Source organism: Cheilinus undulatus, linkage group 3 (assembly GCF_018320785.1).
Source record: "Cheilinus undulatus linkage group 3, ASM1832078v1, whole genome shotgun sequence".
NCBI lineage: Eukaryota > Metazoa > Chordata > Actinopteri > Labriformes > Labridae > Cheilinus > Cheilinus undulatus.
Window position 1 is genome coordinate 37,898,157 of NC_054867.1, and position 26,698 is coordinate 37,924,854.

General features: G+C 38.3%; 4 protein-coding genes across 10 annotated transcripts in view; 1 reads left to right on the top strand and 3 right to left on the bottom strand.

Annotated features, from left to right (window-relative positions):
• Window positions 1–382: 382 nt before the first annotated feature.
• prr13 (proline rich 13) lies at window positions 383–7,723 on the bottom strand. 2 transcript variants are annotated; one of them, XM_041783075.1, is made up of 4 exons: window positions 7,523–7,723; window positions 5,573–5,640; window positions 4,985–5,478; window positions 383–1,028 (listed from the first exon to the last, which is right to left on the bottom strand). In XM_041783075.1, the coding sequence occupies exons 2-4, from the start codon at window positions 5,586–5,588 to the stop codon at window positions 975–977; spliced, it is 564 nt and encodes a 187-aa protein (XP_041639009.1). In that variant the 5' UTR covers window positions 5,589–5,640; window positions 7,523–7,723; the 3' UTR covers window positions 383–974. The 2 variants fall into 2 exon arrangements, with proteins under 2 accessions (XP_041639009.1, XP_041639010.1); XM_041783076.1 differs by lacking the exon at window positions 7,523–7,723 and adding an exon at window positions 6,548–6,608.
• A 2,948-nt stretch (window positions 7,724–10,671) lies between these two features.
• On the bottom strand, window positions 10,672–19,179 carry LOC121504164 (bone morphogenetic protein receptor type-2-like). Of its 4 annotated transcripts, none has more exons than XM_041778829.1 (12): window positions 19,085–19,179; window positions 17,332–17,512; window positions 16,820–16,986; window positions 16,472–16,636; window positions 16,213–16,305; window positions 15,525–15,628; window positions 15,198–15,416; window positions 12,803–12,917; window positions 12,234–12,391; window positions 11,946–12,096; window positions 11,440–11,576; window positions 10,672–11,349 (listed from the first exon to the last, which is right to left on the bottom strand). In XM_041778829.1, exons 2-12 carry the CDS (start codon window positions 17,502–17,504, stop codon window positions 11,224–11,226), a joined length of 1,608 nt encoding a protein of 535 aa, XP_041634763.1. In that variant the 5' UTR covers window positions 17,505–17,512; window positions 19,085–19,179; the 3' UTR covers window positions 10,672–11,223. The 4 variants fall into 4 exon arrangements, with proteins under 4 accessions (XP_041634763.1, XP_041634753.1, XP_041634745.1 ...); XM_041778819.1 differs by having other exon boundaries at window positions 12,803–12,890; window positions 17,332–17,659; XM_041778811.1 differs by having other exon boundaries at window positions 17,332–17,659.
• Window positions 19,180–19,319: 140 nt separating this feature from the next.
• LOC121507075 (cell division cycle-associated protein 7-like) lies at window positions 19,320–24,781 on the top strand. Its single transcript, XM_041783222.1, has 8 exons — window positions 19,320–19,631; window positions 19,904–20,269; window positions 21,135–21,230; window positions 21,416–21,559; window positions 22,650–22,793; window positions 23,058–23,207; window positions 24,127–24,263; window positions 24,646–24,781. Exons 1-8 carry the CDS (start codon window positions 19,530–19,532, stop codon window positions 24,686–24,688), a joined length of 1,182 nt encoding a protein of 393 aa, XP_041639156.1. The 5' UTR covers window positions 19,320–19,529; the 3' UTR covers window positions 24,689–24,781.
• Window positions 24,782–24,838: 57 nt separating this feature from the next.
• Window positions 24,839–26,698, bottom strand: part of sp1 (sp1 transcription factor) — an 11,400-nt gene continuing 9,540 nt past the window's right edge. For all 3 annotated transcript variants that reach the window (XM_041783217.1, XM_041783216.1, XM_041783218.1), the window contains exon 6: window positions 24,839–26,698. This exon is cut by the window's right edge and continues 17 nt beyond it. In XM_041783217.1, the coding sequence (XP_041639151.1) occupies window positions 26,414–26,698 (285 nt within the window). In that variant the 3' untranslated portion in view covers window positions 24,839–26,413.

Sequence of the window (26,698 nt, forward strand, 5' to 3'; positions counted from 1 at the left end):
AAACCCCCATCCTGACTGACCCCACGGTCCCCAAAATCACGCCTGTTGAGAAAAGTTGTACATCTGTGGGACAGTATGCTTCAATAAGACAGATTTAAAGAGAATTGTATCATTTAAAAGAAGAGTTTTATACGAAATACAAACATTGATGCACCGCTATCACCAGTACAGCAGAAAGTGTCTGTTGTTGAAAATGACTGTCACATTTCATTCACACAATTTTACATGCTACTCTCGGTTATTTATGCACGCTTTAACTATTTTCTTGACACCTTCTTCAACTTTAAAAGTACTTATTTATATAAGACCGCTAGTGGGCGTAAAGTGCACTGCAACCATAAAACATTTAACACTTTGATGGACAATCAGACAACTCAGACATCATATATCCATTTATTTATTAAGCAGGATTACTTTAATACCCTTTAAAACATAATGTTACAAGTAGTGCAGATATAACAGAGAAATGCAGAAAAAGTTTTTCTGCAGTCTTATGATACAGTGATCATCAAATTAAAAACAGTAAGTCTAAAGTAGTCTCTACAAACATTTGTGTCACTCTCTACCTCTCCCTGTGAAAAAATACATTTGATTAGATCACATTTGACATCAAAACAAAGATGTCCATTTGGACAGGTAACACATTGCTGTAATCCCTCTCAAAAATATTTCTATTTTAGTATACTTTTACCATTAGACAAACACCAATATAGAGTCATTCAATCAGCATAATAGTTAAAAAAAGAAAGGAAATGCATAAACTCATATAATATATGCTGGAATGCAGTACAGCCACAAATGTAGGGGATGTTTACTTATAGTTTGATAAGTCATTAAAATAAATGATAAGACAATTATTTTCTGTTTTCCTTTTTAAAGTGATAAGCATGACTTTAGCATGCTCAGTGTTAACAGTCAAATTGCCCTTTTCTACAGCATTGTTTCCGTTACTGCCTTGTCTTGAACCTTTGGCCTCATTCTGAGTCACTGCTGCTGCTACTGCTGCTGCTGCTGCTACTGCTGGAGGACTGTGGAGGAAAATAGAGGGATGATTAATACAAAAATTATTGTGTTCACAGCTGAGATAAAAGGTTGGGGATGACTTCTATCATTCCAAACATCGATGGTGTCAGACGAGACATAGAAACGATGAGTGGAGAATGTTGCAATCATCTAGCTTTTCAAGGCACTATGACTTACAATACATTGTAGATGGATGGGTTATATGAGAGCCTGTTTTTTTTATATTTTTCTGCTGTCTTAAACATTTTACAAGAATTTTACAAGTCTCATATCTCACTGCCCATCTGTCATTATTATTATTGTCCATTAAGGTTATACAGTATCTCACAAAAGTGAGTACATCCCTCATATTTCTGCAAATATTTAATTATATTTTTCATGGGACAACACTCAAGAAATTATACTTTGATACAATGTAAAGTAGTCAGTGTACAGCTTGTGTGACAGTGTAAATTTACCGTCCCCTCAAGATAACTCAACACACAGCCATTAATGTCTAAACCGCTGGCAACAAAAGTGAGTACACCCCTAAGTGAAAATGTCCAAATTGGGCCCAGAGTGTCAATATTTTGTGTGGCCATCATTATTTTCCAGCACTGCCTTAACTCTCCTGTGCATTAAGTTCACCAAAGCTTTACAGGTTGCCACAGTCCTCTTCCACTCTTCCATGACGACATCACAGAGCTGGTGGATGTTAGAGATCTTGCGCTCTTCCACCTTCCGTTTGAGGATGCTCCACAGATGCTCAATAGGGTTTAGGTCTGGAGACTTGCTTGTCCAGTCCATCGCCTTTACCCTCAGCTTCTTTAGCAAGGCAGTGGTTGTCTTGGAGGTGTGTTTGGGGTCGTTATCATGTTGGAATACTGCCCTGCAGCCCAGTTTCCGAAGGGAGGGGATCATGCTCTGCTTCAGTATGTCACAGTATATGTTGGCATTCATGGTTTCCTCAATGAACTGTAGCTCCCTAGTGCTGGCAGCACTCATGCAGCCCTAGACCATGATGCTGCCACCACCATGCTTGACTGTAGGCAAGACACACCTGTCTTTGTACTCCTCCCCTGGTTGCCACCACACACACTTGAACCATCTGAACCAAATAAAGTTCATCTTGGTCTCATCAGACCACAGGACATGGTTCCAGTAATCCATGTCTTTAGACTGCTTGTCTTTAGCAAACTGTTGGCAGGCTTTCTTGTGCATCATCTTTAGAAGAGGCTTCCTATTGGGACGACAGCCATGCAGACCAATTTGATGCAATGTGCAGAGTATGGTCTGAGCACTGACAGGCTGACCCTCCGGCCCTCCAACCGCGGCAGCAATGTTGACAGCACTCATACATCTGTTTTCCAAAGACAACCTCTGGATATGACGCTGAGCACGTGCATTCAACTTCTTTGGTCAACTATTGAGAGGCCTCTTCTGAGTGGAACCTGTCCTGTTAAACTGCTGTATGGCCTTGGCCACCGTATTGCAGCTAAGTTTCAGGGTGTTGGCAAACTTCTTGTAGCCTAGGCCATCTTTATGTAGAGCAACAATTCTTTTTCTTCAGATCCTCAGAGTTCTTTGCCATGAGGTGTCATGTTGAACTTCCAGTGACCAGTATGAGAGAGTGTGAGAGCGATAACACCAAATTTAAGACACCTGCTCCCCATTCACACCTGAGACCTTGTAACACTAATGAGTCACATGACACCGGGGAGGGAAAATGGCTAACTGGGCCCAATTTGGACATTTTCACTTAGGGGTGTACTCACTTTTGTTGCCAGCGGTTTAGACATTAATGGCTGTGTGTTGAGTTATTTTGAGGGGACAGTATATTTACACTTTCACACAAGCTGTGCACTGACTACTTTACATTGTATCAAAGTGTCATTTCTTCAGTGTTGTCCCATGAAAAAATATAATTAAATATTTGCAGAAATGTGAGGGGTGTTCTCACTTGTGTGAGATACTGCATATCATATGTATGTGTTTATTTTTTAGTGCAGGTGTTAAAGTTTTGATGTTTGCATGTTTAATATTTTAAAGTAAATTATACATCTTTGATTTGAAACTGGGGCGGCACGGCGGCGCAGGGGTTAGCGCTGTTGGCAAGAAGGTTGCTGGTTCGCTTCCCGGTCAGGGCCTTTCTGTATGGAGTTTGCATGTTCTCCCTGTGCACGTGTGGGTTCTCTCTGGGTACTCCGGCTTCCTCCCACCACCAAAAACATGCTCATTAGGTTAACTGGTGACTCTAAATTGCCCGTAGGTGTGAATGTGAGCGTGCCTGGTTGTCTGTCTCTATATGTCAGCCCTGCGATTGACTGGCGAGCAGTCCAGGGTGTACCCCGCCTCTCGCCCGCTGACAGCTGGGATAGGCTACAGCCCCCCCCCCCCCCCGTGACCCGGAATGGAATAGTATAGAAAATGGATGGATGATTTGAAACTGTCAGAACTCAGTTCACTTGAAGCCATTCATTTTGTCTTAAATGACCATGGAACAGTGTCTGTGTTTTTAAACTGTTACTGTGATTCATTTTCCAGCACTTTTATTTCAATTAGTTATGCACTTTCCAAATGATTGTTTTAACGTACTTTTGTACTCTGTCTCTTAAAAATATTATTTATTGTGATGTGTGTTGCTGACCTCTTGGCCAGATTCATTTCTATGAAAGAGATCACAATCTCAGTAGGTCTTAAGCTGGTTAAATAAAGGTTTAAAAGAAAAAAAAACTTTTCATGAGAAATTTTAGAAGGGTTTGCCAGTTGCCTAGTGGTAAGGTCACATCACATGTATGGGGGTCTTCTAAGCTGGTTCAAGCCCAGGTTCAGGCCCAGCCTGTGAACATTCTCCATTCTCTGTACCCAATTTCCTGCTCTCTCCACTGACCTCTCAAAATAAAAGCCCTAAGGGTGCAGATGGCCAAGCGGTGAGGTTGGTGGCCTGGGCTCAAGTCTGGTCTGACTTTCACCAAATGCCATTTCCCAATGCATGATGGAAGCCAGATGGGATCAAAATATCTTAGTCTTAGCCTCTTTGCCCACAGAAAATTTTAAGGAAGACAAGGTTTTTTTTAAGTTAAGCAGTGAAAAAGATGATGGCTACAAGGGTATTTTAGACAACAAACAATGGAGGAAACTCAGATTATGATGTGAAGATGAAGGCAGACCTGGCACCTGAGGCTCACTGGATGAGTGACATGATGAAGTGGATGGTGATGATTTTCATTTGACTGATGGATGACTTTAAAATGTTAACAAAATTTAGGCCAAAGACAAGTGTTAAAAACAAGTATCTAAGTTTCCAAATACTTTGATTTCGTGTCTCTATCTACTGAGGTTGAGAATTATAAATTGTTGTAAACACTGAAATCCTGTTCAGTTTTTTACATAATACTTAGATTTTAGAGGCTAATGCTTTATGCAGATTTAGGTCTAAGTAAGTTAGTCACAAAAATATCTATATATTGTTAAAGGCTTAGAACCACTAAAAATGTCTTGTGTAGGGAGTGTGGTTATTTTTTGGTGAACGTCTAACATCACAGAGGCCAAATAATTTATTATTTGACAGCATGTTTTGCAAAGTAAATGGGATTTTAAAATGTAATTAACACTTTATTTATGACAACAGCTGAGGAGAGACAGCGTATATAGTTCATAATTTAGTGTTTTGTCTGTGGAAATAAAGCATCTATTCATTATTGCTTCATAATACAACATAGTGTCTAATTCTGAGTTTTCATGTGCCAAGACATAATAGTCCATCTTAAAAATAAAGGATCCCTATTTAAACAAACAAGGAAATTACACTTTCCAATGCTGTTTTTATTTTGTTGTGAGGGTATTATTTAAATGAAGTAGCAGCCTATAGCTGAGAGGTGTATGTAAGTTCTACTGCCATCTTTTAATCTAGTATTAATATTTCAATATCTGAAACATCCAGAGCATTTCTTACTTGGTATACCACTAAACTTTTTCTCACCTTGCCATGGTGTCCATGCTTGTGCACCTTGTGTAATTTCTTCATCTTCTTCATCTTTTTGTGGACTTTATGTCCAGCCATTCCCATTCCCACTCCTGCCAATCCCCCGCCTAGCGCTCCCATCATCGGGTTCATCCCTCCATGACAGTGACCTTTGTGACCTTTGTGACCTTTATGACCTTTGTGATCTTTATGACCTTTGTGGCCTTTAGGAGAGTGTGGGTAAGGGCCTGGGTAAACACCTGCAGGAGGGACAGCTGGATATCCACCTGGAGCTACAGGATAGGGCTGAAGCCCTGGAGCTCTGTAAGGCATTGCCCCCGGAAGTGCATTTGGTGGTACCATGCCAGGATTCATACTGGCTGGGTACTGGCCTGCTGGATACGCTGGATGTGGAGGCTGAGGGAAGACTCCTGGAGGCGGAGCAGCAGGATATGCGGGGTTGTAAGCAGGAGGGTAAGCTGGGTTTGGAGGGCCCATTGGGGCAGGTGGACCTGGTACACATAAAAATACACGAACACCTTATTCTACATAACAACTTAACATGATAGAGGATAAATATTCATAAATTGGTTTACAATATCTCACCTTGGTTTGGCCACATGGTAATTCTTATGGACCCAGAGAGTCAAATACTTCACTTCCTGCACAAAATCCTGAGAAAACAGCGAGAAGAAATATTAGAAAACAAAGAAAAGCACACAATAAAGTACATTATCACTGGCTGGCTGCAGATCAGTAGCTGAGCCAGTCATCTCTCAATTGCAAGGTTCGGCTTATAACCGATGTGTTTAAATCCAGTGATGTGAGAATGTGTATGAATGGTATGAATGTTATTTTTCACTCCAGATAAAACATTTTAAATGAAGTTGTCTGAGGTTAAAGTGGTTGCGGTTCAATGAGATGACCGTTGATTGAAATGCAGCCGACCATTAGTGTGCTAACCTTGGTGACAAGTGAGACGAGACTATGGTTTGAGTGAGTTTTACGTGTGTTTCTGTCGAGTTGTTTTTGATTGCATTTTTATGGTGAAGTTTTTACAGGTGTTTTTACTGACTTTTTGTAGCAGAGTGGTTCTACATGTAAATCAGTACATCATTAGGTGGTTTCAGAGAGTTACAAGGTTCTGTAAAAGCACTGAGAAAACATACAGCAATGTACTGATATTAGAAAATGTACTTTGTACTTTTGAATACTTAAGTACTTTTAAATACATGTACTTTTGAATACTTAAGTATTTTCAAAAGTAAGTACTTTAGTACTTTAACTTGAGTAAAATTTCACTGAGCATCTTTTACTTGTACTTGAGTAAGATTTGACCATGAGTATCAATACTTCAATTCAAGTACAGGAGTTGAATAGTTTGTCCACCACTGCTGGTAACAAATATTTGTCAGCAATACACATTTATTATGATACAAAATTTACTTAATTTGGCAAAAGTAAAATTACATGATAAAAAACTAAAGGAAAATAAACAATTTAGCCCTAGCTCTATCAGCATGAGAGAGGCAAAGAGAAACAGCAACAACAGGAAAACAGGAAGTGATGCAATACACTCACTATGCAAGTGGCACCCAGGCTCAAGTGCTGATTGGCTAGAACTCATGTGACATCTAACCAATCAGACTGTGTTGTATGCAGGAAATTTGGTGAGTCTTTAGAGAGTGAAAATGAAGCCAGAGTAGAAGACACATATTAAAGTGGAGTCAAGATAGCGATCTTGTAGATTAATAAATTTGACCCATTGTCAATAAATTAGAATTGCAATACGATAATCAGCCAAAGGCCAAATATTTGCTTCAATAATCGGTCAGGCTGATAATCACCTTTATCAAATCAATAAACCCCTAGTTTTTCATACCATCTACTAATATTCAAAAGGCATCAAACCTTTTGAAAAGTTACTAAATTATGAACTGTTTTAAAATAGACTAAATTCATTCAAGTTAAAAACCCATAGAAAAATAAAAACATAGACAATTACTCAAATGTGAAAACCCGAAGGGCATCCAACAAGTATTGATTTAAAAAAACTAGTGAAGCAATGACAGTGATGCTACTGATACATTAGATCCATATTTCATATTGCCAAAACTTTTTCGTGGCTGAACAAGTCTTTGAAGTTTCCCAGTAACAGAATTTGGGTTGAATCAATAACACATTTACAATAGTATTTTAGGTATGCTTACACCTGTGAATGATTAATGCCTGCACACCTGACCTTTACAGTTGAGCTTAATGTTTTCTAGACTTTACCTAACGTACTTGTACTCGACTTTCGATAGCATTATTTGTATTCAGATTACATAAATGCACTTACACATGTACTGCCGTTTTAACCGTGTCTAAACTGTGGTCAAATGTTGCAGCACCAGGATGAATTTCGCAACACTTTCTGTTTTTGATGCCTACAAACACTGTGTGACGCGCAAAGCTCATTAAAAGTAAAAGAAAATCGCCCAAACGCCATTATTCCAAACCACACCAGCCTCTAATAATCACTGTTCGTCAGTAATCTCGGTTTCTCAGACTTACCTTGAAAACTTGCCTCGGGTCTGGTTTAGTTCCGAGGAATTCAGAGCTCTCTGTTTTCCTTCCGCATCGAGCAGCGAGGAAGCAGCAGATAAACGCGAGGACGCCACGCCCGTCATTAAAGGCCACGTACCGTGTTTACGTAATGGCACAAGTCCAGATTTGAATGAAAAGTTGATCTACAGGTTTCTGTGACACAAAGAGTTATGATAATGGAAATGTTGATGCTGACTCCCAACTATTTAAACCGATATTTTACAGGGAGGAGCCAAGAGGGGTATCCCATGACAAATACACTCACCTGACCTGAAATAGCCTGGTTGTGATTCATACTCCTTAGTGAATCAATAAACCCATGATATAAAAAAATAGGAACTTTGAAGAGCTTTCTATAGCTTTTGTTATTTATGTTGATTAAAAAAAGATAGTGACCAAACATGCGCTAGCCCTCCCCAGTCGTGATTTCTTAATGATATCAATGCATGTGTGTTAGATCAGTTGAAAAGTTACCTCATTTTGGACCGGAAAATTATGTCAAACTATTACTGGGTGCCGATATCGGAATTATTTTGGCGTTTTATATATAATTTCTTCAATGTTTCACAGTTTTTACAGCTTTTTGCCACTTTTCAGCCATTTTTGCCATTTTCTGTCAATTTTTACCACTTTTTTAAACCAATTTTTGCCACCATTTCACCACTTCTTGGTGGTGCAGCTGTTTGGCATTTTTAGCCCACTTTTGCCTATTTCCGTCCATTTTTCGTTTTTCTTTTTGTAGCAGAGAGAATCTGAGTGCAGATGCTGTGAGCTGTGCAGCCTCTCAAAAGTAGGTCAACTCCTCCCCCTCCAGATTGGCAGACCCTACTTAAGCCACCTGTGGCAGGTTAACTGCCTCTTTCTCCTTTGTCTTTGCCTGGTGGCTGCCACATGGTCAGACCTGAGTTTCCTTCCTGGTTGTGCACTTTTACCTGGTCATCTTGGTGTCCATTGAATCAAGGGGTGTTAAGCGGGATCAGCGGACAGCTGGGTAAATGTAGCTACCTGGGCAGACACGATCAGCTGCTGTTTTGTCTTGTTTTGTCCTTAGTTTTGTCCTGAGTTTTGTCTTGTTTTGCCCACTGTTTAGCCTTTAGTTTTGTCCTTTGTTTTGCTGTAGTTTGCTTGTTCTGTTTTGGTAGCATTTTATCAAATTGTCATTAAAATAGGCCTTTTTAGCTGGACCAACTGGTTTTATATAGGTTTTAACTATTTCTTTTGTGTAACTTTTTCTTTCTTGTCCCTTACAGTGCAGTGGTTGCTGGCTAGCGGTGGAGGCAAGGCACTCTGGGTGGTTCCCTGCACCTTTTTGTTGTAGTGATAGGCGCACTGGGACACAGTAGTCTGCACCTGTTTGCCGTGTTTTGCAGTGAGTTCACGTGTGGTGGGTAAGTGCACTCCTGGGACACTTCCTTTGGTAGACTGCCTCCCTCTTGCTAGCTCCCACTCACTCCCCCTTCCCTTTTTGTTGGTTTTAGCCACTTTACCTGGAAGTGTTTTATTAATTAAAGACCAATTGTTAAAAAAATAAATTGTAATAAAATTTTGATACATCCTTTCCATAAATTTGACTTAAAATTCATTGCAAATTACTAATAACTTTTTTTCTTCCCACAGCCACTTCCAGTCCCATTAATATATATTTTTTTGCATTTAAACTTATAAATACATTTTTGAGTTGCTTTTTGAACCACGTCTGTCTTCCTTGTAGAGTGAACCTGTGTTTGCCTCTTATCTTTAGAACTGGGTAAAACTCCTAGGGTGAAAGTCCCTAAGTGGCGTTGTCTGGCTTGTATTGGTGCAAACTTATCATAGCCCTTATCCCTACTTTGCCACATTTTTCTTTGTCCACTTTATGCCCATTTGTGTCACTTTTCATCAGTTTTTGCCACTTTTTTTTTGGTCCAATTTTTGCTTGAATTTTGCACTTTTTTGCCAATTCATTGCCAGTTTTTGTCACTTTTCGCCTGTTTTTTTGCATTTTTTCTGCAATTTTTGCCACTTTCTGGCATTTTTATCCAATTTTTGCCATTCCAGTCCATTTTACCACGTTTTACCTAGTTTTGCCACTATTTCACCACCTTTTTATCCTATTTAATGTGTTTCACCCATGTTTGCCATTACTTTGCATCCCTTAAGCGAATTGTACTTCTTTTTAGCACTTTGTATCCCAATTTTGCCCCTTTCCCCCCATTTATTTGGCATTTTGTCACTTTTTTTGCCAATCTCAGTCTATTTTGACAGACTATCTATTAGGTGCTTTTTGTATCACAATTTTTTGCCACTTTCTTTTTGGCATTTTATCACTTTTTTGCCACTCAGTCATTTTTTTTTTACCACTTTTTACCAATTTCTGCCACATTTCCTAATTATGTAATTGTTTTCCATTTAATTTGTTAAAACTGTAAAGTTTTCTCTGCTTGTTTTCTTGCATCCAGGTTTTTGTTTACATTATGGCGTTGCCATGACTGACATTACTTTTCTTATTGCTTAGTTCAGTGTGCACATCCTCATTGACATCACCAATAAAAAGCCAATTCTGTTTTAAGGGGTTTGAATTTTAAAAAATGCTGTATTGAACTGCAGCATAAATAAACAAAATTTGTTGCTTTGATAAGAGGGGTTATTATTCAGGTTAAAGATAAAATGACATTATCACAGCCTGACTTTTCAATAGACCATGATATCACTGACCTCCATAGGCTCCAAAAAGCTCCCCTCTTTATCTCCACTTCTGGGTGTCATGGCTTCCTCATTACAAACTCATGGCATTTTCTGCATTTATCAGGTCCTGTTTTTATGGATAATGGATATAGATTAATTGCTGTATTCAATCAGTGATGTAGGAAAAGTGCAATACAAATTAAGTCCCTTTGTCTTTACCAAAAATATTTTAACAATACACACTTTGACTTGCCAAGAAGGGCGCGCAAGAGTGTTGCTATTAACATTTAACATTTCTTGAAGAAATCGAATGGTTTTAGAGAAACAGGCCTATAATACACATCATCTCTCTAGCCTGGTTTACTGTGGAAAGGCCTATTACTAGAAGATGCAAATTTCTTTCATTTTTCCTCAAATACAAAACTAGATACAAATCATTAAGAAATCACAGATTTTTATTGGTATCAATTTCTTTATTTAACAATGTAAAAAATAGAATCACGATAACAATAATATAGAAATGGGTAAACAATGAAAACAAACATTTTTTCCCGGGCAGCTATTACCGTGATGTTTTATGGATACACCCTTTAATGGTTTTATGTTCTAGCTGCATCCCAATCTATTTACTAAGTTTCAAAATTTCCAATAAAAATAAAAAATATCAAAAATGTACAAGTCAAAGAGCTATAGTATTGTTTCTTTTATGATTTATTATCATAGATGGGACAGGTAAAGAGTTGTAAACTGGTAATAGAGAGAGTGGTAAAAAGCATGCAGGAAAGGATTCACATGCCAGATTTGAACCCAGGCCCCCTGCATGGAGGACAATGACATCCGAGCATGAGGCGCAAAGACGTAACTGCTAGGATGCCAGTGCCCCAAGCTACCTACGCAGTTTAACCTGATGCAATTAAACAGAAAAGCTAAATATGCTATTATTAAAAGTAATATTGCGAACAAACAACATGCAAACACAACAAAGCATCCTAAAAAGACAAAAATCATTGAGAGTAATCAGACTGAAAGGAGGCTAATCGGTCTATTCGCTCTGCCACACACTGAGCAGTCAGTCGAGCATCTGGGTCACAGTCCCAGCAATCCTCAAAAAGCTCCTGCAGGGCAGAACCCTGAAAGATGTTCAACTATGGTCAGTCTTTTATGCAAACTAGCCAATACAAACAATGCATAGACATAAATAGGCCCTTGGGATTTAATACCTGTGGTAGCAGTTTCCAGTGTTTAGGTATGGAGGGTCTTTGGTCCATGTAGCACACGTGAACAATGAGGTTTTCTAATGTCACTTTGACTCCCAGCTCAGATTGGTAAGGTAACAGACGCTGTGGAACAATAGTGCCTGCAGATGGAGACATTTGAATTCAGTTCAACATCAGGCCAGTATCAACAAAGGGAAGATCATCCAAGCAGAGCAGAGATACAGCTGATTGTGCTCATAGAAAAGAAAACAACAGACACTGACAATGTCGATTCATGTAACAGTTCTTAATTTTTACTTATTAATAAGATGTGAGGGAAAGGAGTTTCTTTATTATCTACTTTCACTTTGTGTTTTCCTCAGGAAACAAACTAACAAAAAAAAAACAATGTGAATCTGCCCATCTTGCTCCATTTCTTTCTTCCATTCGTCTTTTTTCAGAGATATGTGGTTATGTGAATATGTGTTTCTCAAAAATGCTCATCTGTTGTTTTTTTTACAAAAGTGTACCTTGAAATAAATCTGAGCAGCGCATCCAGATCTCCCACAGCAGCAGTCCCAGAGCATAGATGTCACCCTGCAGGAGACACCAGGTGTTCCTGAGGTTCACAGAGCCTTCCAGGACTTCAGGAGACATGTAGCACAGGGTGCCCAACTGTCTCTGTAGATGGATAGAAATACGAAATGGTGTTATTAAACTTAAGATCCTGCCACTTTGCATGACTTACATTTATTCGGGGGGGGGGGGGGGTCTAAAACCAGTGACCACAGAAGCAGCTGCATCGTTTTTGTTCTTACCTCCATTATTGACATGCGATTATGTAGATGACGCTGCCCTGAACAAGAGCGCAGGATGGTAGAGCATCCAAAATCACACAGCACACAGGTCCCGTCTGCTCTTACAAGCACATTGAAGCTGCTCAAGTCCCTGTGAGCCACAGGAGGCTTGTGCATATCTGCAAGTAGAGACACACATTTGTGATAATATGATGTATTTTTTTCCCACTAATTCTGGAAACTTTATTAATCAAGAAAGGCTCATTTGTGTCATTACACCTTTCCAATGATGCTTGAGTTTACTTCAGAACAGATGACACATTGAACCAGAATAATTCATATACATCCTCTGCAATAAAGTGAAGAATGCTACAGCTATGCTAATATATGAAATAAGCAGTTTGTTTATAAGCCTTTTGGTTTTTACTCTTCAGAAATCACCCAAATAATCACCATTTCATTCTTTTAGACAACACCATATTATTTTAAGTCATAAATCAATGGTCATGTGCTCTTCAAATACTGGCTATGTTAACAAATATACAAATAGATACAGTAACATTTGCTCACAGTAACAATCAGGCCCATACCGTGTTTGTGAAGGTCAGAGTGGAGATAGGAAAGTCCCTGTGATAAAGACTGGCACAGATTCAGAGATGATGTCCAGCTGGTTGTGTGCTTACAGAGAAAGGAATGGAGAGAGCCCTGAAATCAAAAGAACACAAGAACATCCAAGAGCAAAGACATAAACATTAATGTACTCATACAACTGATTCAGACTGTATGAAAAATAATAAGTGATGAAAATCACACATCACTGCAGACAAATTTTGAACAGGGTGCTCTCAGGCAGGCCCCTAAGATTGTTGATGATCAATCTCATGTTTTACATCCAGAGTAGGAACTGCTGCCCTCCAGTGAGAGGTTCAGGGTTCTGGACTGTAGACTGAACAGGTTTAAAATTCATTTATTCCTGTGTCTATAAAGCTCTTACATAGCAGAAAATAAGGCAGGAAGGGCAATGGATTTGACAGTGATTTATGTATATCTGTATTTTTGAACTGGTTCTCTAAAAATGCTATTGGTTTTGACATTCTAAATGTTTTAAAGAAATTATTTATTGATACTAGAAGTCTTTTGTCAAAGTGTTGTTTCATGTGTAATCTTTATGTTGTTGAGTGTTGTCTATGGCTGCAGCGTGAGTAAAGATGAATTTCTCACTCTGACAAAGCTGATCTTCTTTTACCTTACCAAAGATTAAAGAAATCAGTTTGCCAGCATGTGGTTTGAGACAAAGAGTAATTGTTTCAAACATTGTGTATGTCTGGTATCAACCTAATCTTTTAGGTATATAAAGACCATTTTTATTGTTCTCTCAAGGTTAATTTATTTAATTATCCGGACCTGAAGAAGAAACCTAATTATCTTTAATATCTGATGTAATGATCATACCTGAATTACTACAGATTTACAGAAAATACTAACCGTACACGACTAAAACAATAGTAAAAGGTTTCTGCTGAATCATAAAAAAAATGTTAATCCTGGGGTAAATTTAAATCTTTGCTTATGTATTCTTCCAGGAATATTATGACACTGTACCTAGATTTGTCCTGTGGCAAAAGTTACAGCATTTTCTATATACTTTGGCCATAAAAGTTTGTACTTATGTTGATTAAATGTTACTATACTGTTATTTGTATATATTTCTCTTTTTAAGAATTCATTTATTGTTATCTTTCAAAGTGTTAAGAATGTCTAAGTTCAATAAGTGCATGTGTTGCAGATGTTAAATCAATCAGTAATTGTGCTTTATAATCACGATCTCAATTACAATCAAAATAATTGTAAACATATTTTTGCTATAATCGTGCATCCCTAGTACCTCAGGCTCTTCTTACTTGGTTTGACTTAGATTTTTAAATTGTTATTCAGAATTCCTTCTCTCTCTTAATTTCCCTTTTTTTTTGTTAAAATGAACAAACAAAAATTAAATTACTATAAGGGCTGTCAAAATGGCACATCATCCTTGATAAATAAATTGTAAAAAAACAAAAACAAAACTTGTCAAACAATTAACACAGGTCTATCATTTCTCTTTTTTTACTAGGGCTAGGCATTGTTAAGAACCTCACGATTCAATTCGATTTCGATTCGATTCGATATCTATTCGATATTGATTTAAATGCTTCAATGTCGATTCAGTAAGAAGTAGAAATACACAAATAACCTGTTGACAATTTTTAAATAATTACTTTCATGCCCATGTGAACATATTTGGTAAGTCACCCCACATTTTTGAGCAATAAAACATCTGAAAATAAAAATTTGCACAATAATAACTTATTTGTGCATAAGGAGTACAAAAGTAAAAAACATGACAGTTCTGTATGAACACTGAAAAAGTAAAGTGCATGTAAACTTAAATAATATTTCTGTCCTCTTGGAAATTGTGATAAACCTCACATAACATGGTTATGGTTGGTTGTTGTTTGGTTGAGTGAGGCCTCTATCCATACAACGCACAGTGACTCCCCACTGGCCAGGAGATGAATCGATTCAGAGCATTTGCTGAATCGATATTGAATTGGGGGAGGAAATATTGCGATGCATCGATTAATCGATATTTTTGCCCACCCCTATTTTGTACCTTCAAGTAAAACTTTTCAATCACACCTAAAAACCTTGACTACTTTAATCTGTAAAACTCTGACTAATTAAATGTTTAACCTCTTCATTATTATTCTGATATTATTTCTTTTCAACTTTTTTTTCGTTTCTTCTCCTATATGAAGTTAACTCATAAGGCTGTCAAGAAAAAAAGCTATATTATAATTTAAATAAAGTAATACAACTAAATGACACACAGCAATCTTTTCTATATAGTGCTGTTTTTTCTTATATTTCATTTTGTTTTAAGAACTCCTGAACTCTCTGAAATAAAGTTAATTTTCCTGTAGCTGGCCTCGACAGGTTTCCACTCACATATTCAGCAAACTGCAGCACCATCAGCCAACTGCCATCCGTTTTCCTCCCAGCACCCAGGAAGGGGACAATCCCAGCATGATTCATCAGCGGTAGCTCATAAACCTCCTTCTCTGCAGACCATTTATCTTTCCAACCTGCAGGATAAACTTTCACTGCCACCACACATCCCTGATGTCTCCCCTTCCACACAGTTGCAAAATGTCCATGACTTACAATCTGGAAAGATAAACACACATGAAAAATAACAGTACACAGCTGACAGGGGATGGATTACAAAGCTGTGTGGTTTCATGCTGTTTGAAGCCAGTTAACAACATGACTCGCCTGCTGTAGTTTAATATCAGAAATGTCAGTCTCAGAGGTTTTCACTGTTTGGCAGGAACACAGTTTTGTGAAAGTATAATCATCCAAGGAAGGCGTATTCTCCTCTGAAACAATAAAGTTATTTTTAAAATAAAACATAAAATTTAGGTGATTAAATACACAAAAGTCAATTAAATGCCAAACTATTCTATGTGTAAAGCACTTGAAAAACTGCTTGATGTATAACAAAGGATAGAGGTAAAAGGGAGTGTTACAGCTGAGATAAAATCCAAGGTCAGTAAAGCTGAGAGGATGAAACACTTCTAGGAAAACACAGACATCACGAGAACTGAATCTTTGTTTAAAAAATGTGGAAAACATGCCGGAAGAATGTGATTCAGTAATCCTCTGATCAGCAGAGAAAGTGTCTGAACTCTTTTTTTTAAAATACAGCCTGTTTGATCTGAATCCTACTTAGAGATTTCCACATGAGGAGTAATAATGTATAGCTTTGTTAATCTGAGGAATAAATGTATGCCATTTCACATACAAGCTTCTTGTACATGTACGAGAAGATTTAGACATAACACTTTAGTTATTCAGCTCAGTTTACATTCAGTAATTTTGCTTTCCACAAAAATGGACACTCAGATTAACCTTTTTTAATCAATTTGGCAGCGTTCTCTTCATTTTTATAAAAGGTCCTTACTTTTCTCTTTGAAGAAGCCTCGTTTGGCGAAAACAACCATGAAGCACAGGGCCATCGTTACTGCCAGAATTACAACGATTTTCATTGTTCCATCTAGAAACAAAAATAAAACATGTTGGTCTACTCCTCCTCCCCTTTCCAGCCAAAAGTATGCTCACGTCTCAAATATTTATGTAATAAATGTATATATCACTGATGTTTATCACATAAAGGTTTGTTATTAATCCTCAATGATTGATTCATCATCTTGTTAACATACCTGAAGAATAAGACAGGGTAGGATGAGTCTCATCAGACTCTGGGATCCATGTGATGTTGCTGTTGCAGAGGTCAGTGTTGCACACACACTTTATGAGGCGCCCACCGAAGCGGGTTTGAGCCTTGCAGACTTCATCCGGGCATGATTTTTCAGCTACATCACAAGCTGCAAATAAAAGATCAATACCACAACAGAAAACTGAAAAAAGGACCAAGAAACAAAGAATAAATTGAAAACCCTTGAGAGCTTGCAGTGAAAAATTGCTACGACTTTTTTAATCTACAACAACAGAATGCAGTGAACACTGACAAGTACAGAGGCACTCATCCAGATATCTGATTTTCTCACCAAGAAGGTCCACCGTTGGCTGGCCATCGATGATCAGAAAATAGCCAACACAGCACTGAGTGCTTTCACACAGCTGAACTGAACCGCTCACATTACCTGCTGCTGTGTAATTGCTGTTCTGGGGAGACACTTGGAAAGCACATTGTCTCTTTTGAAGAAAAGATTGACTGGAGATGCAGAAAAAGATGCTCTCTGGATGGAGGAGCAAAGAAACAACAGCTTGTGTTAATTTTGTGTACTTAGTGCCTATTAACTTTGCTTTAATTTTTGGTCAGTCTTAAACTCTTTAGAGGATGCTTATCATCTATTGAACTCAGTAGTTGTTTTTTAAGACAACAATATTAAAACAATGACCAAAAAAGTTCAGTCAATAGCTATAGTTTCCAATTCTAAATTTTGCGAGACAATGAAAACTTACTCAAAACAACAACAACAACAACAAAAAAAATACTAGGATTTTATTTATGTGCTTAAAAAATAAAAACAGAAATTTTCATAACAAATGCACTCACCCAGAGCTGAGATTAGCAGCCACCGTTGCATGATCATCATGATCACTCTGAGCCAAAACGGGGCATGCAGAGAATTTATCAGTCCTGGGAACGTGAGAGGAGTTTCCCACGTTTCCCGGCATCACTCCCACTGCCACACACCTGCATGTCCAACATATACTGTCTCCTGCCATATAGTGGGCTGTGGAAATGAAAAAATGTATCCAGATAATAATCTTCCATTGTCCAGGAATATTATCAGCATCCATGTTTGTGGCTGCTGCAGCTGGCTCTGTTCTTTAGGACCACAGGTAAACTGATGGACAACCAGAGGTTTTAGACGGCTCACCTGAGTCAGTGAAGGAGAAAATATAAATCAACATTCAGGTGGTTCAACAATGCCAGGAAAAGAATGCGGTAGGTTAAATCTTGCAGAAAGAGTAATATCAAATATCATGGTTGCTTAGAATTTCTGGATGAAATCATCATCATTTTTTAAACCAAGACTTGATACACAATGCATTTTGTATTGCAGTAATGGTTTATTTGGGGATTTTCTGGCACAGAGGCATTTTCCATTACTCTGAATATCTACAGTTTTATCATTTGGCTAAGGTTGGCAATTGCCTGAGGCCTCATGCTTCAAAAGGCCTCAATGAATACAACAAGAGCATGTACTGAATGTGTGGTATCCATATATTTCACCAATTCAGGTGAATATTTTGAAGGTAAACAACAGGCAAACAGTGAAAATCCCATCAAAAAAAGTTTGATGGAACAAAAAATTCCTTGGGAAGAAACCCCGGTCCCCTACTGAGTTCAGGCTCCTCAAAAGCAAATATAAGCAAGGTAGATCTATACAGAAATATCAAATCCACAAAATAGTGGATGGCCACATGGTGAAATTGCATTAAATTAATTAAAAAATGTTGAGTGCATTTATCAGTTATTCTTTAAGTCATTTCTGTAAGCCAGTGGTTTTCAACCTTTTTTCCCCAAGGCACACCCAAATATATGCCAAAACCTCGAGGCACACCATATCCATATCCCCAAAAAATGCCTTTTTAAAACATGCTACAGAAACTTAAGTTGCTGTACAGTTATTATAGTAATGTATGGTTGTACAAAGTCTCAAGGCACACAAGTGTGCCTCGCCACACCATTTGAGAACAGCTACCATGAGCTACATCTTCAGACATGCTGGATGATTAAGAAAAAGAGAGTTTGGGATATTCTGACTCACATTTAGGTATAATTGGTGATTCAGTGGTTTTAATAACTGTAAAGAAATACTTCAAAATATTTGTCTTTTCAAGTTAGGAGTGCTTTGGGAGAATGGTAAAGAGCCTCACCGTGGCTTTTCCCTTGGGGCCTTCATTTTTTTAAACTCCCCCTGAAGCAGGGGTGGAAAACGTACAGAACTACTGTACTATAATAAAAGTAGAGCTATTAAGGTTAAGATTAAAAATTAAAAGCAGAAGTACTGGTCTATAAATCTACTCAAGTTACTTCAAATACTGAATAATGAGTGGATACTGAGGAGCTGTATGCTAAAATACACAATACACAATAATGCTAAACCACCCACTGTATATTTGGTTACTTTAACTTAGTAACTTTATGTTTGGTTACTAAGCATTATAGCAAGTTTAGCTAGTAGCACTGACATTATAGCAGTTAACTGATAGCATCGATTAGCAGAGAAGATTCCCTTTGTTTGCACTACAGAAGGCCCTCTGCTTCGATACCATGTCATCAAAAATGACTAACTCACCTTGGTGGAGGCTTAACTCGTTGTTTTATGCGTTTTATTTGACGACTGCCCAGTGTTTGTCGTGGAAATGTCGCCAACACTACCACACATTTGGCTTCTGGCTCTTTCTTTAAGTGTTTTGAAGAGCATCATGCCAAGGTGTTAAGTTCACCCCTCAAGGGCGGAGTTTTAAAAAAGTAAAATGATGTGTACTCGGGCTGCCCTAAACTACAAAACACGCACACCTAACGTTCGACATGATTTAATGGACGGTTGGCAGTGCGCAAGCGGAACAAGCTAGCTAAACCTCGAACTTAGCAGTTTGGGTACCTGTGGGCTTCACTTCCATCAGAAATTAAAAAGAAAAGTCAACATTTCTATCTTATTTTTCGGGCTAAAACAAATTTTAAACCAATTAGGCATTTTTTATTTTTTATAAATATTTCGACAGGAAAGGATTTTAGGTATGATCTCTGTCAAAAAAGAGTTAGCAGTGGCTAGTGTTTTCTCTGAGGAGTCTGAAAATGAGCGAACATTTTATGGATTTTCCGATAGTGAACTCGATAAGGTAAGCAATTTTACATAAATGTAGGTACTCGTGATGCAACACTAAAAGTAAAAATATACATATACTGAACTCTTTAATTTATTTGTGGTAAACGCTTTGTTTTGCTTTATGATGAATTTTAGCCTACAAAGACTTGGTACACAGCAGGTGGTGCAGGCATCAAACAGACTCTATTGAGCTTGTGACTTTGATAATTAAATAAATTAGTTTCTTTAAAAAATGTGAAATTAATGTATCACCAGCTCAATTCAAAAACTATTTTTTTTGTCCAGGAGATTACAATGGAAGATGATGAAGCCCAGCCTGAGCTCATCCTGAAAAAGAGGGCCAAACCATCTTCAGGGACCCAACCCTTTAGGCTGAGGGTGGCTCTCCGCTCTTCACAGTCTGCTTATGATGATGATGATGGTAATGAGGAGGTTGTGGATGAAAAGAGGACCTTAAAGAGAGGGCTGAAGAAGGCAAGAAGCACAAGCCGTGCTAAGAGAACAAGACCTGATCAATTTGAAGCAGACAATGAGGATGCAGAAGTGGCTCAGCCGTCCCCTGCTGAGGGGCAAGGATCTGATTCAGCAGAGGATACTGCTGATTCTTTCCTGGCCAAGAGACAGCAGAACATCATGGCCAACAAAGCAATGGTGACTACAAACACCACATCCTGTGCATTATAGTTCAAACAATATGGAACCAAGCCATTACATTGTGTGTTCTCCACCTTGTCCTCAAATGAAAAAAAAAAATCCAACCACACTCAAAAACTTACTGTTGCATACAGAAAATGATCACAAATATGGATATACCACAATGAAAAAAAGGCTTGTTTCTTGACTGTAAAGTTAGTGACTTGTGACTCCACTTGCACTTAAACCTCTTGGAGTTGAAGTTCTTGGTCCTTTTTGCAAACCCAGTATTTTTATTGACTTTTTTGTTTTACTTCCAATCAATCTGGCATTTCCCAATTTTGTTAAGTGAGACAGAGGTAAAGGTATATTTGGTAGTGCTGATGAGCTGAAATATCTGATATGGCAATATGTGAAACACAGCTCAGACATGACAATGTTACAGCTGTCACAAGATAACATCACTGTGTGTCTGATTATTTTGCTTTCAAAGGCTTATTTATTTGTGTAAGAAAAAGGTCTACATGCACATCCAAACCTAGGTGGGCAGGTGCTGAGCCGAAAAGGAGACTAACTGAGAACAGAAAGATGCCTCACACACTGCAGGGCTCCAAAAATGTATTTATTTATTGCACCAACGTGACGTTTCGAGCAGAGTAGCTCTTCATCAGACATCATTTATTTGTGTACACAGTGTCATCAATTAGCTTATGCCACATGTCAAAATTGTAAAGGCAGAAATCTGCTGCTAAAAATGTGTGATATTATTATGCTGAATGCTTTGTAGTATCACATTCTGGCACATTTTCACTACCAGCATGACTTAAGATGTTTGTAACCTGCTGTTTCCATAATCTGTTTGTTCTCCCTGTTTTTCTCACAGTTGGCTCAGCTGATGGCAGACCTGCAGAAGATGCCAGGAGGAGCAGGGTTTCTGAAAAAGCAAGAGACCAAACAGAAAACAAAAGGGAAAACCTCTGTGAGTTGAAGACATTAAAAATCACTCACACACCAGTCATTAATTTTCCAGAGGGATTAGTAAATATGAAGGAGTATTTTCTGTGTGTTTCCTTCAGAATTCAAACAGGCTCTAAAAGATTTCTAAATCATCATTTCTAAATGGACCAATGTTCTGGGGTTACTTTTATCAAACTGATTCTGTAGCGTCCACCACGCTCTGGGGGAGAGTCCAGGAGGAACCCAGAGCGGGCTTCTCGCAGATTGACCCGCTCTATGGGGGGAGTTGAAGAGCCTTTATCCCCAAAGAAGGAAGAGTTGGAGCTCAGCCTGGAGGAGGAGCTGCTGGAGGTCAGCTTTGTCACTTATCAAAAATCTGCTGGAAATGTTTACAAAATAAGACTGAGAACCACTACAACCTCTGTAACTTCACAGCTGGGAAAAAGTGCATTAATATTCCTCCAGTAGGATAGATGTTTTTTGCTATGCTACAATAAGACTCTTTTTATAGGATGATCGTCCTGTAGATATGTTTACTTAATGTACGTTAGAGTTCATAAAGTTATATTAAAATCAAAGATGGGCCAATCTGTTAACCTGTTGATCGTCATTATCAGCTTTGAAGTTTTTTTCGTCAATTTTAACATGGACGCGAACTTTAAAAACGAATATAGGAACCTGGCACCTTTATTGTAAAATGCTGCTTGACCCTCATGAAGTTGCATGTTTTCTGAGCTCAGCTCAATTGAAGACTGGCAATTTATCATAAATGTTTCCTTTACTAGAGAAAAATCCATTGATCTTAATTGTTTTAATGTTTTTGGATTAAATCTTTTTTCTGGATTTATATTGTGGGGACTTTTTCTAGAGCAGTAGGATCATGTTTGAATATTATGATAAGAAAAGTACAGTTGGAATTAAAAGCATTGCAGCTTTGTAGCACTGCATGGCATGCGTAATACTGAAACACAGCAGTTGTGTAGATACAAATGAGAAAACACAGGGACAGCCAGGGGGCGGCCTGTCAGACTTTCAACAGGTTTTATTAACTGATAAACTGTTTTCAACACTGATGTCTTTGTCAACTAATTAACAGTTTAGAAAGTTAAATTTTTGATAAATTGTGCCTGTCTGGATTGTGTGTCAGCGTGAAGCTACTGTCTGGTTGCTTTATTGTTCCAGAGCAACAGTATGCAGGCATTCACAAGATCTGAGTGTAGTGAGTGGCAAGACTCCAAACTTAGTCTTTACTTGATTTTACTCTCTAGCATTGTGTTTTAACCAATTTCTGTTCATTTAATTAAACTATCTACTGTATAACGGTGAGGAATGGACGATTAATTAGGTTTTTGTAGCATGTTCAGCTTAGGAAATCTGCCTTGTCAGCTTCTGTGAGAAAGGTTAAGCTTAAGGAATCATTATTTCTGTCTTTGCTGCCCAGGTACGCCGAGCCCCACAGCGCAGAGGTGCCCCACGTCCTAAGCAATGCAAACCTCATATAATTCGCTCTGTGGAGGACATCACAGAGGATGAGCTGCAGCTGGTCGCAGAGAACATGACAGATAAAGTCTACAATACAGTCACTGTGAGTTAACATCCTGACTCAACATGCTGTTTTTTTAAAATACAAATGTAAATGTAATCAAGACGATGTACTGAGGATGTGCATTTCATTTAAGTTTGTCACTGTTGCAGCTTTGAGAAAAAGTAGTGGTATTTGAGGAGACTCACCAAGTAGCTTCCCGGTGACATTTTCTCCTTTAGGTTTAATATTTGAGTGTTGATTGATTGCGTGACTTGCTTTGTGCCATCATAAAAATGTCAGAGTACCTTTCTACTGTATTTTTAGGGCTCCACATGTCACCAGTGCCGTCAGAAAACCATTGACACAAAGACTTGCTGCCGCAGTGAGGACTGTCGGGGGATTCAGGGTCAGTTTTGCGGGCCGTGTCTGAGGAACAGATATGGGGAGGATGTCAAGAAGGCACTGCTTGATCCGGTCAGACTTCTAGACCACCTACACATGCTTTACTTGTACACAACGTTGTGCAAAGATTATTTGGCACCTATCTTGTCATTAGGGGTTCAGGCTGGACTGTTGGGCAGGCTTTTAAGAAGTACCATTTGGATCCAAAAAAGAAGGGCAATATTTAATGTAGATTTTTTTGAAAAAGCTAGAATTGTCCCATATACAGGTTTTTTTAAATAAAAGATGATCATATTAAAATAAAGCCTTAAATGCAAATGCACTTGATGTGTTCATGCACACTGAAATTGGACTTGAAAGGGTAGACATTATTGGACATAATACTGCTCTCACTGGAAACATTTCTGTACACTCAATGACTTATTTATTTTAAGCATTATTATGCTATAATTTTGTATGATAATGTGGTTTGGACCTCAGAAAGAATAGCTGATGCTAATGCACGTGCTAATGAGGATCCTCAGACGAAAATAAACAGCAGAAGCACAGTAAATCTACATGTAAAATTTGGGATTATTGGAGGAAGTCTTAAAGTTTTCACTTAACATTGAGTTTTTAGAAACTTGTTTACCTAAAGCAAAAACTTTTGGAGTTGAAGACAATACTGCTGCAACCAGTAAACAAGTCTTCCTTACACAGTTGGATGATACAGGTCACACAAAAGTGTTGCAACTATAGCCAAAAAAGTGCCTAAAACCCTTTATTTGGATAGGTATGGTGCATTGTCTGTCACATTAGATATGTCTGAACAAATTGAAACAATTAACAGCACTGAAAAACATACCGTCTCTAGAACAACACTTTAATTATTGCTCTTTTTAATGACCTTGAAGTCATTAACCTTGCAGGGATAAATCTCACATTAATAGTACTTTTACTTTCAAGTTAGATCCTGCCTGCACATTCCCTTTAACCACTATTATCGCAATAGGAGTGGAGGTGCCCTCCCTGTCGAGGCATTTGCAACTGCAGTTTCTGCCGCCAGCGTGATGGTCGCTGCCCAACCGGCATCCTGTTTCCCCTCGCTCAGTTCCATGGCTTCTCTGATGTCCACTCCTACCTCACCAGGTGAGGAAATCCACAATATTTAATAATTTCAGGGGTTAAATGTGCATTGTTTTAGCATTTTGTACAATGAAACTGTATTGGCATCCACATTCACAAGTTGCCCAATGTGGCCCTTGTAGAGTTTGGGATTATATTTAAATATGGGGCAAACATAGCTGAGTGGTTAGGCCACACCCCATGTATGGAGGCTCTAGTCCTGCTAGAGAGTGACCCAGTTCAAATCTGTGGCTCCTTTCCCATCTCTTCATTCCCCATTCTCTCCTGATTTCCTGATCTATCAAATACAGACAAAAGACCCAAAAAAGAACCTTTAAAAAAATAACATTGCTAATCCATAAAAGTATCATCAAGAACTTTCAACCATGTTTTTTCTCTCTTGCAGCCTGCGCAATAAACTGAAGGGTGAGGATGATGTAGAGATGTGATGTGAGCACTAGGGGGAGCCGTTTCTCTAAACATATTTTTAAATCCTGTTTGCACATGTTCCATTTTAACCAAATAAAGAGATTTTTTTATCAGCTCATTGTTGTGTGTTTTTAAATTATGCAAAAAGTTTCAAAATAAATGAGACAAAGTATAGTCATAATTTTAATCCAGCTGTTGGCATTTGCAGAAATTGTATACACACAATATAAAATCCCTTATTTAAAACGGGGCAGAACGTAAGAGCACTTGTTGTCCGATGACGTAAGTATATAGATTTTAAACACGTTTTTCTGACATAATAAAAGGTACAATTTTCTTCTCAAATAAAGCTGAATTCTGACACAAAGAAACAAATCCTAACAGAGGTGAGGAGCATCTTCTGGGGAAAAAAACTTCCAACCCTTGAAACAGTTTGTAACTTGTATAGCTGGACAACAAAAGAAAAGCGTGTCTGAGGCTTGCCTCAAGCTGGATCTTTTCCAGTTAGAACTTGAACATATGCACGACAAGAGTAAAAATATTAGAAAGTTCATGGACCAAAGAAAGATCTCATCAGTTTACTTAGAAAATGAGTATGAACCTTTGGTTTGGAGCTTACATATTCATGCTGTCTGGACATTACGAAATACTTCTGACCAGATGTGACTAAACAAAAAACTTTCCACCAACAGAAAAGAGAAACTGAAGGGGCTCAAGGCGGAGTATCAAATGACACATATACCACAGAAATTAAATCGATGGGAAAATCTGGACTGTATAGAAATTTCTATGACAGAAAGGCTGGTCAGTTTACACACGTAATCTAAATATATATAAAAGTAATAATATAAGATTAAGATTGATTGTGCATGAGAAGTTCATACAACTGAAAGGCAATCTTGTCAAATGATCCTGTCTAAACTAGCCTTTACATTACCAAAATATATATCTATTTACATTAAAAAAAGTTTTGCTATGATAAATTTATCAAAGCATGATGGCTTGAATGTGTGTACCTAAATAAGAGGTTAAAGAGTTATTCTCAGGATTTCAGTGGCCTGACACTTAATTCCTCACACTGATCAGTTAGTGCTCGTGGCTTTCACCTGGTTATGACATCAAATATTCTAGCCCTCCACCCTGATCTGGTTTACAAATTCATACAATACCAGAATTGTTAGGTTGTACAACTGTATGGTTACCTTAAGAAAAAGAATGCAGCCACAAACGTATAACAACTAAATACTTTTTTTTTTTTGCTAAGGATCAGTATAATATTCTGGGCCACTTTTGTGCAGGAGACACCTGAGAGGGAGAGAGAGACAACAAGCGAGGCTCAAATAAGGGCTCTGACTTAGTGTCGTGTCTCTACTGAATAAGTTGGGAAAGAGAATATTACTAGCCGAGTATATGCAGGTCTGTGTGTTTTTATTGCATCTACGACCTAAGATTGGGTCTTCATGTGAGACAAATGCTAGTGTAGTGCCATTTCCAGTCAGGGGAAACTACATTTCATGGCGTTTTTTTCTCTAATCTTACATTTGATTTCAGCTCTGACCCTTTAATGCCACAGAGGTCTTGAACTCGTTTGAAATGCATATTCCTGCCTCAAATCCCAAATTGGATAGTGTCTTTTATCTTGTGGCCATCCGTCCTGTCTGAAGTGTTTGAGAGGTTTTTGCCCTTTTTAAGCTCAAATGTCCAAATGCGGACCACCGAGGATGTCTTCCCGCTCCTCTGTGTCCTTAGTAACTGTTGCCGTTGATTTGGTGAAGGTCCACCTGCATCATGTTGATCCCACTGCTGGCTAATCGAGCTATGCTCTCTGCAGATAAGGTTTCCATGGTGACTATGGTGTGCTGCTCATTTGATGTTGCTCCCACTTCGACTTTTGTAATTGCTGTAGGAGAGCCGGCGTCATTGGACCCTGGGGTGCCACAAGTAGCGGCCACTGCTTTCTTGTTTAAGTGGGTTTTGATATGCTTTGAGAGGTGATCGCTGCGCATGAAGCGTTTGGGACACTCTGGACA